The sequence below is a fragment of the Salmo trutta genome, chromosome 26, assembly GCF_901001165.1.
Source record: "Salmo trutta chromosome 26, fSalTru1.1, whole genome shotgun sequence".
Classification (NCBI taxonomy): Eukaryota; Metazoa; Chordata; class Actinopteri; order Salmoniformes; family Salmonidae; genus Salmo; species Salmo trutta.
The window spans coordinates 46,468,490-46,484,629 of NC_042982.1; the positions used below are offsets into that span (position 1 = coordinate 46,468,490).

A 16,140-nucleotide genomic window follows, 5' to 3' on the forward strand; every position below is an offset into this window, starting at 1 on the left:
AACGGTGTCTTCGTCCCAAATAGCACCATGTTCCCTATGTAGTACACTACTATGACCAGGGCCCATGAGCAGCTGTGTAGGGAATAGGGTGCCATTTTGGCACACAAGCCAGTGCCATGATCCCCATTGGAGCAGTATAGCGAAGGGGAGCAAAGCTCAACTTCCTCCCACAGGACTGCAGCTAGAGACGCTTTTAAAGAGAACAAGATGTGTGTGTGTCCTTCTGGTTGTCGTTTGCTCGTTCTCACAGGCTAATAATGAGTTTTTACCTCAGCTATGTCAAAACCTGTCTTAATTCCATTGTTGTTCAAACCTCTTTAGATCCGCGGTTATAGACTTTAAAATCTTCACACACATCTTGGTCACAAGTACGCGCACACACACACACACACACACACACACACACACACACACACACACACACACACACATTCTCACAGTACAGTATAACCTAAGGGCTTCTCTTGTACTGTACGAGGAGATTCCCCTGTCTGTTTCATGTCTACCTACAGACTTTACCGTAGACCTAGCTAACAAATCAAAAGTAGTGCACTTGATGGGGAATAGTGTTCGTTTTTGGGATGCATCTATATGGGGCTCCTGGGGTGTGAGGGAGCTGACATCTATATGGGGCTCCTGGGGTGTGAGGGAGCTGACATCTATATGGGGCTCCTGGGATGTGAGGGAGCTAGAGAGGATGTTTTTTTAAAGTATGTTATTGAAGTTTTAAGAATGACTATTGAATATTATTGTAGCAAACAGCCTATTGTTTCAGAATAGTTGGTTGTGCTCGAGGAATTTAAAGACAGGACCTGATTTCTACGTACCTCTGGTGAGGAACTAGTCTGATTTGAGGTCAGGATTGTCCCCAGATTAAAATGAGCCCATTGAAAGGTATTCATATGCCTTATTTTATCTGTAATTAATCCAGACAGAGACTCACATGGTAGACAGTTGTTTTTTCTATCATCGTGATTTTTCATGCTGTTGTCATGTTTGCCAATTATGTTACATAAATGATTGATGGGTTCAGGTCTCTCTCTCTCTAACCTAACCAGAGACAGAGAGACAGGCTGTGTGAAGGGAGTGTTCTAACCAGACAGAGAGACAGGCTGTGTGAAGGGAGTGTTCTAACCAGACAGAGAGACAGGCTGTGTGAAGGGAGTGTTCTAACCAGACAGAGAGACAGGCTGTGTGAAGGGAGTGTTCTAACCAGACAGAGAGACAGGCTGTGTGAAGGGAGTGTTCTAACCAGAGACAGAGAGACAGGCTGTGTGAAGGGAGTGTTCTAACCAGAGATAGAGAGACAGGCTGTGTGAAGGGAGTGTTCTAACCAGAGATAGAGAGACAGGCTGTGTGAAGGGAGTGTTCTAACCAGACAGAGAGACAGGCTGTGTGAAGGGAGTGTTCTCACTAGAGACAGAGAGACAGGCTGTGTGAAGGGAGTGTTCTAACCAGAGACAGGCTGTGTGAGGGGAGTGTTCTAACTAGAGACAGGCTGTGTGAAGGGAGTGTTCTAACCAGAGACAGAGAGACAGGCTGTGTGAAGGGAGTGTTCTAACCAGACAGAGAGACAGGCTGTGTGAAGGGAGTGTTCTAACCAGAGACAGAGAGACAGGCTGTGTGAAGGGAGTGTTCTAACCAGACAGAGAGACAGGCTGTGTGAAGGGAGTGTTTGTTTCCTGGGAAAGGGATCAGCAGCCAAGTCCAGATGCCAAGGCCGTCCCCCGGGACCAGAGTCCTGACTGCAGGCTGCCTGGGCGGAAGCAGTGCTCTGAGAGAGAAGCTGAGAGAGGCGAAGGCTGGGGTAGGGGCTGACAGGGAGAGAAAGAGAGAGAGTCTAGTCTAGTTTGCCTACCCCTGATCTGTCTAGTTTAGACTACCACTGATCTGTCTAGTTTAGACTACCACTGATCTGTCTAGCTTACTCTAGTCTAGTTTACCCCTGATCTGTCTAGTTTAGCCTAGTCTCGTTTAGTCCACCTCTGATCTGTCTATCTTGTCTTAATATAGTTTAATCTACCCCTCTTTTGTTTAGCTTAGCTTACCCATGATCTGTCTAGTTTAGCTTACCCATGATCTGTCTACTTTAGCCTAACCCTGATCTGTCTAGCTTACCCCTGATCTGTCTAGTACAAGATAGTCTATCTTAGCCTACCCCTGATCTGTTTAGCATAGCCTAGTCTCTCTTAGCTTACCCATATCTGTCTAGCCTAGCCTGTCCCTGATCTGCCTAGCTTAGACTACCCTGATCTGCCTAGCTTAGACTAGTCTAGCTTAGCCTACCCTGATCTGCCTAGCTTAGCCTACCCTGATCTGCCTAGCTTAGACTAGTCTAGCTTAGCCTACCCTGATCTGCCTAGCTTAGACTAGTCTAGCTTAGCCTACCCTGATCTGACTAGCTTAGCCTAGTCTATCTTAGCCTACCCCTGATCTGTTTAGCATAGCCTAGTCTCTCTTAGCTTACCCATATCTGTCTAGCCTAGCCTGTCCCTGATCTGCCTAGTTTAGACTAGTCTAGATTAGCCTACCCCTGATCTGTCTAGTTAACCTAGTCTAGCTTAGCCTACCCCTGATCTGTCTAGTTAACCTAGTCTAGCTTAGCCTACCCCTGTTCTTAGCTTAGCCTACCCCTGATCTGTCTTGCTCAGCCTACCCCTGATCTGTCTAGTTAACCTAGTCTAGCTTAGCCTACCCCTGATCTGTCTAGTTAACCTAGTCTAGCTTAGCCTACCCCTGTTCTTAGCTTAGCCTACCCCTGATCTGTCTTGCTCAGCCTATCCCTGATCTGTCTAGCTTAGCCTACCCCTGCTCTTAGCTTAGCCTACTCCTGATCTGTCTACCTAAGGCTACCCCTGATCTGTCTAGGTTAACCTACCCCTGATCTGTCTAGGCTAACCTACCCCTGATCTGTCAAGGTTAACCTACCCCTGATCTGTCTAGCAGAGCCTACACCTTATCTGTCTAGCTTAGCCTACCCCTGCTCTGTCTATTTTAGTCTACCCCTGATCTGTGTAGCTTAGACTACTCCTGCTTTGTCTAGTGTAGCATCCCATGTGATATGCCTAGTCTATTTTAGCCTACCCCTGATCTACCTAGCTTAGCCTCACCATGATCTGTATACCTTAGCCTAGTCTAGCTGAGCCTACACCTTATCTGTCTAGCTTAGCCTACCCCTGATCTGTGTAGCTTAGCCTACCCCCTGCTCTGTCTATTTTAACCTACCCCTGATCTGTGTAGCTTAGCCTACCCCCTGCTCTGTCTATTTTAACCTACCCCTGCTCTGTCTAGCTTAGCCTACCCCTGCTCTGTGTAGGTTAGCGCCGCTGAGCCCCGCAGCAGTGCAGTACAGAATACTAGATCATCACGCCACCACTCCTCCTGCTCCTTCCGATGGCCAGAGAGAGCCGGACTGGAGCTGCGTGTGCTATTATTCATTTAGGACAAGCTTGTGAAGAATGAGAGGAGAGAAAGAGAGGAGAGGAATGGAAAACAACTCCATGACACGTCAGGATGACAAACAGAGGACTACTCAGATGTACATGCTAACAAAACACTCCTTACTAGGTTGTTCTTCCTACAAAGAATGGGGTCGGCTTTCAGCACCGCACGCGGACTGCGGGAGGAATTGCCTCTCCTTTCCGAGATAATTTGAAAACATTCTGTGTGTGTGTGTGTGTGTGTGTGTGTGTGTGTGTGTGTGTGTGTGTGTGTGTGTGTGTGTGTGTGTGTGTGTGTGTGTGTGTGTGTGTGTGTGTGTGTGTGTGTGTGAGAGGTGGTCATAACTTCTCACGGTTCCTGGTAATTGGAAGCAGTGAACCACAGAGAGTTGAGCGACTCGTTGCTTCCTTTCTCTCTCTCCTCAGACTGCTGTTTGAAGTTTCCTCTGCCTCTAGCATGTGTGTTGAGAGAAAACGGAGAGAGAGAGGGGGAGAGAGAGACTGAATTACAGACAGTCTATATTCCTGTCTTTGACAATCGTTGATATATGTTTACTTTGACAATGTAACTGTTTTACTTTACATGGGCACCCTCATAGATATCATCCTGACCAATTTGCCCTCCAAATACACCTCTGCTGTCTTCAACCAGGATCTCAACGATCACTGCCTTATTGCCTGCGTCCGTAATGGGTCTGCGGTCAAACGACCACCCCTCATCACTGTCAAACGCTCCCTAAAACACTTTTGCGAGCAGGCCTTTCTAATCGATCTGGCCGGGGTATCCTGGAAGGATATTGACCTCATCCCGTCAGTAGAGGATGCCAGGTTGCTCTTTAAAAGTGCCTTCCTCACCATCTTAAATAAGCATGCCCCATTCAAAAAATGTAGAACTAAGAACAGATTTAGCCCTTGGTTCACCCCAGACCTGACTGCCCTTGACCAGCACAAAAACATCCTGTGGTGTTCTGCATTAGCATCAAATAGCCCCCGCGATATGCACATTTTCAGAGAAGTCAGGAACCAATATACTCAGTCAGTTAGCAAAGCTAAGGCTAGCTTTTTCAAACAGAAATTTGCATCCTGTAGCACTAATTCCAAAAGGTTTTGGGACACTGTAAAGTCCATGGAGAATAAGAGCACCTCCTCCCAGCTGCCCACTGCACTGAGGCTAAGAAACACTGTCACCACCAATAAATCCACGATAATCGATCATTTCAATAAGCATTTTTCTACGTCTGGCCATGCTTTCCACCTGGCTACCCCAACCCCGGTCAACAGCTCAGCACCCCCCCGCAGAAACTTGCCCAAGTCTCCCCAGCTTCTCCTTCACCCAAATCCAGATAGCTGATGTTCTGAAAGAGCTGCAAAATCTGGACCCCTACAAATCAGCCAGGCTAGACAATCTGGACCCTCTCTTTTTAAAATGATCCGCCGAAATTGTTGCAAACCCTATTACTAGCCTGTTCAACCTCTCTTTCGTATCTACTGAGATCCCCAAAGATTGGAAAGCTGCTGTGGTCATACCCCTCTTCAAAGGGGGAGACAATCTAGACCCAAACTGTTTTAGACCGACAGTTGAAGTCGGAAGTTTACATACACTTGGGTTGGAGTCATTAAAACTCATTTTTCAACCACTCCACAAATTTCTTGTTAACAAACTATAGTTTTGGCAAGTCGGTTAGGACACCTACTTTGTGCATGACACAAGCCATTTTTCCAAGAATTCTTTACAGACAGATTATTTCACTTATAATTCACTGTATCACAATTCCAGTATGTCAGAAGTTCACATACACTAAGTTGACTGTGCCTTTAAACAGCTTGGAAAATTCCAGAAAATTATGTCATGGCTTTAGAAGCTTCTGATAGGCTAATTGACATAATTTGAGTGTGGATATATTTCAAGCCTACCTTCAACCCCAGTGCCCCTTTGCAAGACCTCAGAAAAAAATGGTAGACCTCCACAAGTCTGGTTCATTCATGGGAGCAATTTCCAAACACCTGAAGGTACCACGTTCATCTGTACAAACAATAATACGCAAGTACAAACACCATGGGACCACGCAGCTGTCATTCTGCTCAGGAAGGAGACGCGTTCTGTCTCCTAGAGATGAACGTACTTTGGTGCGAAAAAGTGAAAATCAATGCCAGAACAACAGCAAAGGACCTTGTGGAGATGCTGGAGGAAACATGTACAAAAGTATCTATATCCACAGTAAAACAAGTCCTATATCGACATAACCTGAAAGGCCGCTCAGCAAGGAAGAAGTCAGTGCTCCAAAACCGCCATAAAAAAAGCCAGACTACGGTTTGCAACTGCACATGGGGACAAAGATCGTACTTTTTGGAGAAATGTCCTCTGGTCTGATGAATCAAAAATAAAACTTCTTTGGCCATAATGGCCATCGTTATGTTTGGAGGGAAAAGGGGGAGGCTTGCAAGCCGAAGAACACCATCCCAACCGTGAAGCACAGGGGTGGCAGCATCATGTTGTGGGGGTGCTTTGCTGCAGGAGGGACTGGTGCACTTCACAAAATAGATGGCATCATGAGGAAGAGGAACTATGTGGATATATTGAAGCAACATCTCAAGACATCAGACAGGAAGTTAAAGCTTGGTCGCAAATGGGTCTTCCAAATGGACAATGACCCCAAGCATACTTCCAAAGTTGTGGCAAAATGGCTTAAGGACAACAAAGTCAAGGTATTGGAGTGGCCATCACAAAGCCCTGACCTCTATCCTATAGAAAATGTGTGGGCAGAACTGAAAAAGTGTGTGCGAGCAAGGAGGCCTACAAACCTGACTCAGTTACACCAGCTCTGTCAGGAGGAATGGGCCAAAATTCACCCAAACTTATTGTGGGAAGCTTGTAGAAGGCTACCCGAAACATTTGACCCAAGTTAAACAATTTAAAGGCAATGCTACCAAATACTAATTCAGTGTATGTAAACTTCTGACCCACTGGGAATGTGATGAAAGAAATAAAAGCTGAAATAAATCATTTTCTCTACTATTATTCTGACATTTCACATTCTTAAAATAAAGTGGTGATCCTAACTGACCTAAGACAGGGAATTTTTACTAGGATTAAATATCAGGAATTGTGAAAAACTGAGTTTAAATGTATTTGGCGAAGGTATATGTAAACTTCCGACTTCAATTGTATATCCATCCTGCCCTGCCTTTTTAAAATCTTCGAAAGCCAAGTTAAGAAACACATCACCGACCATTTCGAATCCCACCGTACCTTCTCCACTATGCAATCTGGTTTCCGAGCTGGTCATGGGTGCACCTCAGCCACGCTCAAGGTCCTAAACGACAACATAACCGCCATCGATAAAAGACAGTACTGTGCAGCCGTCTTCATCGACCTGGTCAAGGCTTTCGAACCTGTCAATCACCGCATTCTTAACGGCAGACGCAATAGCCTTGGTTTCTCAAATGACTGCCTCGACTGGTTCACCAACAACTTCTCAGATAGAGTTCAGTGTGTCAAATCGGAGGGCCTGTTGTCCGGACCTCTGGCAGTCTCTATGGGGGTGCCACAGGGTTCAATTCTCGGGCCGACCCCCACCCCCACAACATATTTAGTACTATATAGATTATTTACATTATATTGTAGTAGTATTTAGTTGTATATAGATGATGATGCAGTAGTATTTAGTTGTATATAGATGATGATGCAGTAGTATTTAGTTGTATATAGATGATGATGCAGTAGTATTTAGTACTGTATAGATTATTTAGATTATGTTGTAGTTGTATTTAGTTGTATATAGATGATGATGCAGTAGTATTTAGTACTATATAGATTATTTAGATTATGTTGTAGTAGTATTTAGATTATGTTGTAGTAGTATTTAGATGATTTAGACAATGTTGTAGTAGTATTTACATGATTTAGATGATGTTGTAGTATTTAGATGATGTTGTAGTAGTATTTAGATGATGTTGTAGTAGTATTTAGATGATGTTGTGGTAGTATTTATTAGTATTTATATGATGTAGTAGTATTTAGATGATGTTGTAGTAGTATTTATATGATGTTGTAGTAGTATTTAGATGATGTTGTGGTAGTATTTATATGATGTTGTAGTAGTATTTAGATGATGTTGTAGTTTTATTTAGATGATGTTGTGGTAGTATTTATTAGTATTTAGATGTTGTAGTTTTATTTAGATGATGTTGTGGTAGTATTTATTAGTATTTAGATGATGATGTAGTAGTACTTAGATGATTTAGATGATGTTGTAGTATTTAGATGATGTTGTAGTAGTTTTTAGATGATGTTGTAGTAGGATTTAGATGATGTTGCAGTAGTTTTTAGATGATGTTGTAGTTTTTAGATGATGTTGTAGTAGGATTTAGATGATGTTGCAGTAGTATTTAGATGATGTTGTAGTAGTATTTAGATGATTTAGATGATGTTGTAGTAGTATTTAGATGATGTTGTGGTAGTATTTAGATGATGTTGTAGTATTTAGATGATGTTGTAGTATTTAGATGATGTTGTAGTAGTATTTAGATGATGTTGTAGTAGTATTTAGATGATGTTGTAGTAGTATTTAGATGATGTTGTGGTAGTATTTATATGATGTTGTAGTAGTATTTAGATGATGTTGTGGTAGTATTTATTAGTATTTAGATGATGTTGCCATTGTATTTAGGGTAAATGTCAACATCCGCTTCTCTGCCTCTTTTTCTGTCTCTGACTGTGACTTTATTGCCATCTGTTCTTTTGTACAACGTCATTGAGAAATCTGAGAAGTGAGTACATACACTTTATCTTCGCTATTCCTCTCAGGCTTTTGTTTGTCCTTCTCAGGGGCAGTCGGTCCCAGACATTTACCTTGACCTCCACTTCTTTTCTCTACGGTTCCCTTTGACCCACGCTTTCACGTTCCTCATCATTTAGATAATCTGTATCCTAATGAACTGCATGCTTTCCCGACAACATATCATCACATGACTCCAAGTTGACCTCGATATAATAGTTATTATATCAATATTTGCGCGGGAAAGTGTTTCCAATGCCATTTCAAGCATAATACATTTTACCGACACAAAAATATCCCACCTTGTCTAGCTTATTTTGGTTTGTCGACATTTGGAATGTTTCCATCAGGCCTTTTTTTCCTCCTAACGTATTTTATTCACATAAAAAGATGGGAACCTGTTTAGTGATTCTGATCGTGTCCTAAATGGTACCCTAGCACACTATATAGAGACTTTTGACCAGAGCCCTAAGGGTAGGGATTAGCCTTCCCTGTAGCTCAGTTGGTAGAGCATGGTGTTTGCAACGCCAGGGTTGTGGGTTCGATTCCCACGGGGGGCCAGTATGAGAAAAAATATATAAAAAAAAAATACAAAAAAATTTATGAAATGAAATGTATGCATTCACAACTGTAAGTCGCTCTGGATAAGAGCGTCTGCTAAATGACTAAAATGTAAATGGAAAAGGGCACAACATTAGGCTTCTGACGTACATAAAGTATTCAGACCCCTTGAATTTTTCCACATTTTGTTACGTTACAGCCTTATTCTAAAATGTATTAAATCGTTTTTTCCCCCTTATCAATCTGCACACAATAACCCATAATGACAAAGCAAAAACAGGTTTTTCTACATTTTAGCAAATTTATAATAAAACCCCCTCGGAAATATCACATTTACATAAGTAGTCAAACCCTTTACTCAGTACTTTGTTGGAAGGTGAACCTTCGGATGGTTCCAGGTTTCCTCCAGACGTGACGCTTAGCATTCAGACCAAAGAGTTCATTCTTGGTTTCATCAGACCAGAGAATCTTGTTTCTCATCGTCTGAGAGTCTTTAGGTGCCTTTTGGCGAACTCCAAGTGAGCCGTCATGTATCTTTTACTGAGGAGTGGCTTCCATCTGGCCACTACCATAAAGACCTGATTGATGGAGTGCTGCAGAGATTGTTGTCCTTCTGGATGGTTCTCTCCTCAGAGGAACTAGAGCTCTCAGAGTGACCATTGGGTTCTTGGTCACCTCCCTGACAAAGACCCTTCTACCCCGATTGCTCAGTTTGGCCGGGCGACCAGTCTTGGTACCCTTCCCCAGATCTGTGCCTCGACACAATCCTGTCTCGGAGCTCTACGGACAATTCCTTCGACCTCATGGCTTGGTTTTAGCTGTGACATGCACTGTCAACTGTGGGACCTTATATAGACAGGTGTGTGCCTTTCCAAATCATGTCCGAAGACAAGGTACCCAACACTGCCTGAAGACACAGGCTGCAAGGTACTCAATACTGCCTGAAGACGAGGTACTCAATACTGCCTGAAGACAAGGTACTCAATACTGCATGAAGACACAGGCTACAAGGTACTCAATACTGCCTGAAGACAAGGTACTCAATACTGCCTGAAGACAAGGTACTCAATACTGCATGAAGACACAGGCTGCAAGGTACTCAATACTGCCTGAAGACAAGGTACTCAATACTGCCTGAAGATACTCAATACTGCCTGAAGACAAGGTATGCAATACTGCATGAAGACAAGGTACTCAATATTGCCTGAAGATACAGGCTGCAAGGTACTCAATACTGCCTGAAGACAAGGTTCTCAATACTTCCTGAAGATACAGGCTGCAAGGTACTCAATACTGCCTGAAGACAAGGTATGCAATACTGCATGAAGACAAGGTACTCAATACTGCCTGAAGACAAGGTACTCAATACTGCCTGAAGACAAGGTACGCAATACTGCCTGAAGACAAGGTACTCAATACTGCCTGAAGACAAGGTACTCAATACTGCCTGAAGACAAGGTACTCAATACTGCCTGAAGATACAGGCTGCAAGGTACTCAACACTGCCTGAAGACAAGGTATGCAATACTGCATGAAGACAAGGTACTCAATACTGCCTGAAGACAAGGTACGCAATACTGCCTGAAGACAAGGTACACAATACTGCATGAAGACAAGGTTCTCAATATTGCCTGAAGACAAGGTTCTCAATACTGCCTGAAGACAAGGTTCTCAATACTGCCTGAAGACAAGGTACTCAATACTGCATGAAGACAAGGTACTCAATACTGCCTGAAGATACAGGCTACAAGGTACTTAATACTGCCTGAAGACAAGGTACTCAATACTGCCTGAAGACAAGTTACTCAATACTTCCTGAAGATACAGGCTGCAAGGTACTCAACACTGCCTGAAGACAAGGTACTCAATACTGCCAAGGTACTGAAGAAAGTAGGAAACCAAGCACTTGGAGGAACCAAATAAAGATTGAAGTCTGTCTCTGTAGTTTACACTCCATCTCCAATAGATGTTGAAATAAACAGTTCCTGTATAACTATTAACAGGTCTGCTAAGGCTCTCAGCCTGATGTGCACACAACACAACAACACAACACAACAACACAACACAACAACAAAACACAACAACACAACAATACACAACAACACACCACAACACAACTACACACCACAACACAACAACAAAACACAACAACACAACACACCACAACAACACACCACAACACACCACAACAACACAACACACAACAACCCAACACACCCCAACAACAAAACATAACACAACAAGAAAACACAACAAGAAAACACAACAACACAACAACAAAATATAACACAAAAACACAACAGCACAACAAACTACAACACAACACACAAAACGCACCACAACAACAGAACACAACAAACACACGCAAAAAAACAACACAACAACAAACTACAACACACCACACAACAAAACAACACAACACAACACAACACACCACACAACAAAACAACACATAACAACACCACAACACAACAACACAACAACACAACACAACAACAACACAACACAACAAACACAACCTACATGGGGGGAACTGATGAAGTTTTATATAGGAGTGCTGATCGAGTGGATCATAATGAATAAGGAACAGGGGAGACTGAGATTCTACATCCCGATGTGAAACCAAACTGATCTCAGATCATACAAGGTATCCACGGTGCAGGGGTTATAAGAACTGATCGAAGGGTAATATATATTTATTATATATTATATGTATTTATATATTGGAATCAGAACTGTTTTGGGGGATCAGTGGATTGGGAAGCAGACAGTGCTTTGTTATAGGGAGGTAGACGGTAGTTACTGTGCAGATCAGTTTTGGCTTTAAGATAATAATGAATAAGATTACATGGACAGGGATGAACTGATCCTAGATAAGCGCTGCCAGATCAGTGTTTTGGGTAAAAAGGAGCAGTGGTTGTTCAAGGGAGGTAAGCGGCAGTAGTCATGTAGCAGCAAGGGAGGGTAGAAACTGAACCTCCCTGCTCGGCACACAGTTCAGTTCCCGCTGTCTCGGGGATTATTTCCATCCTCGTCAGAACCATTTGTCAAGGGAACAGCTTTGCCTTGAGGAGGACTAGTCTCCCCCCCTGCCCTCCCCCCTCTCTCCCCCCCTGAAAGAAGCCTTTCTCCCCTGTCTCGCCCCCTCCCAAAGGAACCTCTCTCCAAGTCTGTTGTGTTGCTGCTTCAGGGGGAGTGGCCGTAGCCTCCATACAGAGAGGCGGTGTCATTTTCACACCAGAACCTTGTGGTTTGTTATGGAGGTTTGCCCTCTAGTGGCAGATGTTTGGTATTGTTTTGACGGGGATTTTACCTCCAGTGGGCTACCGAACCAATGCATTGAATAGAGATACTCCCACACCAAGGTATTATTCATGTTCATTAAAACATTGAAATTGATCTTGCAACTGGTTTCAGATCCCATGTACTGCTATCTCCTGCTGGTGTGCCCTTGAGCAAGGCACTTAATGTTGAAATGTGTCTTGCTTGTAAAAAAATAACCCCTTATTTCCCTTTGCTTTCCTCTCTAACCAGATGCCTCCTGGGCCTCGTCTGCCCACTAACGGCAGCCTAGTGGGGATGTCAGCCCAGACCCAGGCCCAGCCCCTGGCCAACCAACATGCCCCTGGCCCTGGCTCCAACCCCCAGCAGAAACCCCCAGGGCCAGGGAAGACACAGGTCATGCAGAGACAGCTAGCCCAGCAGCAGCACATCATCAATGACTCTGTGAGCTCTAGGTTAACATGTTAACACCAATGACTCTGTGAGCTATAGGTTATCATGTAAACATCAATGACTCTGTGAGCTCTAGGTTATCATGTAAACATCAATGACTCTGTGAGCAATAGGTTAACATGTTAACATCAATGACTCTGTGAGCTCTAGGTTATCAGGTTAACATCAATGACTCTGTGAGCTCTAGGTTATCATGTTAACACCAATGTCTCTGTGAGCTCTAGGTTATCATGTTAACACCAATGACTCTGTGAGCTCTAGGTTAACATGTTAACACCAATGGCTCTGTGAGCTATAGGTTAACATGTTAACACCAATGACTCTGTGAGCTATAGGTTAACATGTTAACACCAATGACTCTGTGAGCTGTAGGTTAACATCTGACACTGTCTTACAAAATGTTTCACTTTGGGAAAGTCGGACAGTTCCCACGCGTTCCCCTTCAATCCCACCCCTGATAACCTCCTGTTATATTTGAACGTGTATACAAATGTCATTGTTGTTTCATTGTCTCTTTCTGTTGTGTTTCAGGACAAAAGCGTTAGTAATCAGGATCCGTTTAATCGTCATCTAACCAGACCACCACCAGACTATAAACAGCCCAGAGGAATGGTCCAGCCGACAGGCCTTTTCACAGGTACAGCATTCATTTCAATCATTCACTGCTTCCATGTAGGAAGAAGAAAAAATCAGTATTGGCTCTTAATGGTTTTGCATCCATTGTTTGTGTCTGTATGGGCCAATCAGAACAGAATCAGAACAATCTCTGTGTATTTAGGTATGAGTTCCTCCCAGTCGTTGTCGACCAACGGGTCTGACCAGAGTGACCTTTTATCCATGTCCTGCCACATGCCCAGCGGCCTGGGATCCAAAATGACCCCTCCTCCCACGGACTGGAGGTTCGGAAGAGGCCCCCACACTCACCAGATCCAACAGCACAACAACCAGAGCAAGATGGGACTAGGGGTCGTCGGAGGAGGAGGAGGACTCAACCAAAACAAGTCCAGGTTCCCTGGTCCTCCCAACGGCCAGGGTAATGGGTTTGAGGTGGGTGGTCTTACCAGTGTACAACATCCCTCAAGGACATCAGTAGGCCAGCAGGTTGGAGGGATGCCCAGTCAGGGGCATGGTCTCGGGCTGGGGGGTGTGATGGGCTGGCCTCCTGGAGCTAAAGCACCCATCATGGGCCCTGGGTCTCTCGGGGTGAGGAGGCATCCGAACTCGCTCCAACCCCAGGGGGGCCAGTCCCAGTCTCAGCTCGACATGTCCAGCCACCAGTACCCTCCTGGCCCCCAGCACATAGGCCCTGGCCCACCCAACCAGGTGGCACCAGAAATGGGCATGCTGCCTATGAACCCAGCCCTCCGTAGCTCCACCACCACCACCAACCCCAGACCCAGTCAACCCATGATGCCTCCTCTGCCAGGGCTACCAAGCCTCAACCAGGTCTCTCCGGAGCAGAGGGTTCCCGCTGGGGGCAGCAGCATCGGGATCTTCCCACCACATAACCACAACCCTGGGGGAAGCTACCAGAACCAGAACAGCCGGACTGTTAACCGACTGACCTTTGAATTCCTCCAGGAGGGAGACAACACCGTCCCGGGGATCAACACTGACTCAGACTTCATCGACTCGCTGCTGAAGTCCGGATCTGGCAACGACGACTGGATGAAAGACATCAACCTCGATGAGATCCTGGGCAGTCACTCATAAAGTGGGATGAAGTGGGATTGCATAAATAGGGCCCAGAGTTTTTCCCTGCAGCTCTCATGAATTCAGGTTCATTCCGGAAAGTTTTTCTCTTCTAGTCTCATGAATTGGGGTTAATTCCTAGAGAGTTTTTCTCTGTAAGTCTCATGAATTGGGGTTCATTACAGGGAGTGAGTTTTTCTCTGCAAGTCTCATGAATTCAGGTTCATTCTAGAGAGTTTTTCTGTAGAAAAATTCCACAGAATTGGTGGCCAGTTTTTCCATCAAAAAATTCCATAGAATTGGTGGCCAGTTTTTCCATCAAAAAATTCCATAGAATTGGGAGTGCTGGTCAGGAGTTTTTCCAGGTTAGATGGGCCGTGTGGTGTGGAAAAACTCCTGGCCTTAATTATAGGCTCCAACTAGAGCCAGGAGCTCCTCCCTCTCCTGATCAGGATAAACTCCAGGACCCATCCATAAAGACTGATAACTGCAAACGCAGAACTTTCCCCATACAGAGACTATGGATGGCCTTGGCTACATCCCGAATGGCACCCTATTTCCCTTTATAGTGCACACTACTTTTGACCAGGGCCCATAAGGCTATGGTTGAAAGTAGTGCACTATATAGGGAATAGGGTATCATTTGACACACAGACCATGAATGGCCACGAGTCAGAATACACCTAAAGGGATTACATTTGCAAAGCTATAATGTCATTTTGTAAACCCAATATATAATTTGATATCTAATTGTACTTTTTGTTTTTGTGTATTCCTGTGAAGAAATATATATTCTGTATAATAATATTTTAGTATTTTTAAAGGTTCATTGAATAAGAACCAGGGATTCTCTGACAGCATCTTGAACTGATTCTGAATATATTCTATCAAACTTTTCTCTTTTCATAACGTGGGCTTCGTCCAAAAATGGCACCCTATTCCTTTTCATAGTGCACTACCCAGTCTTCATTGTGATAGGGGATAGGGTGTCATTTCTGACACAGATACGGGATGTAAAGTGTACTACCAGTGACTTGAGCCATGTGGGCCCTGTAATACATGGGGTAGAGGGTTCCAACCGTGGTCAACTGTGAACAGGAAGTGGCTGTCATACTTCCAGATGACACCGTAATTCCCCTTTTATTGTGCACTACTACCACATAATGCTCTGGTCAGACGTAGAGTACTGTAACAGGGATATACACCCCTCCCCCTCCACCACCCAGACCGATCGTTGTGTCATGTTTTGAATGATGATGCTGTCTCAGGTGTTTGTTTTATATCTACCACAGACACTTTACTGGTCCTGTTGTTATTACTACTACTTTTCTGGCTTATCGTCTGGGATTGAACGGCAAGCCACGTCTTACCCATTTATTTTTAGATTTTTGATCTAATATTTAATAATCTATTGAGGGGCGGGGAAAAAAAATATTATATGACATTATAAACAATCTAATGAATAAAAATGTTTTAAATAAAGTGTGAGTTTTTGTACTTTCTGTAGCTGTTCCAGGAAATATGACAATCAGGATTATTTAGAGAGATAAATATTGGAAGAAATTAGTTTGTTCAAAACTGTTCAACTGTTTTCTTTCTCTCTCTTTGAGTCAACTACTCACCACATGTTATACACTGCAGTGCTAGCTAGCTGTAGCTTATGCTTTCAGTACTAGATTCATTCTCTGACCCTTTGATTTGGGTGGACAACATGTCAGTTCCTGCTGCAAGAGCTCTGATAGGTTGGAGGACGTCCTCCAGAAGTTGTCATTATTACTGTGTAAGTCTATGGAAGGGGGTGAGAACCATGAGCCTCCTAGGTTTTGTATTGAAGTCAATGTACCCAGAGGAGGACGGAAGCTAGCTGTCCTCCGGCTACACCATGGTGCTACCCTACAGAGTGCTGTTGAGACTACTGTAGACCTAATTTACAA

General features: G+C 44.0%; 1 protein-coding gene across 1 annotated transcript in view; it reads left to right on the top strand.

Moving 5' to 3' along the window:
• Positions 1–15,688, top strand: part of maml2 (mastermind like transcriptional coactivator 2) — a 126,019-nt gene extending 110,331 nt beyond the window's left edge. Inside the window, exons 3-5 of the mRNA XM_029716071.1 lie at positions 12,314–12,505; positions 13,046–13,151; positions 13,293–15,688. Coding sequence (XP_029571931.1) covers positions 12,314–12,505; positions 13,046–13,151; positions 13,293–14,227 — 1,233 coding nt within the window. The 3' untranslated portion in view covers positions 14,228–15,688. The remainder of the gene's footprint in view (positions 1–12,313; positions 12,506–13,045; positions 13,152–13,292) is intronic.
• Positions 15,689–16,140: the final 452 nt, after the last annotated feature.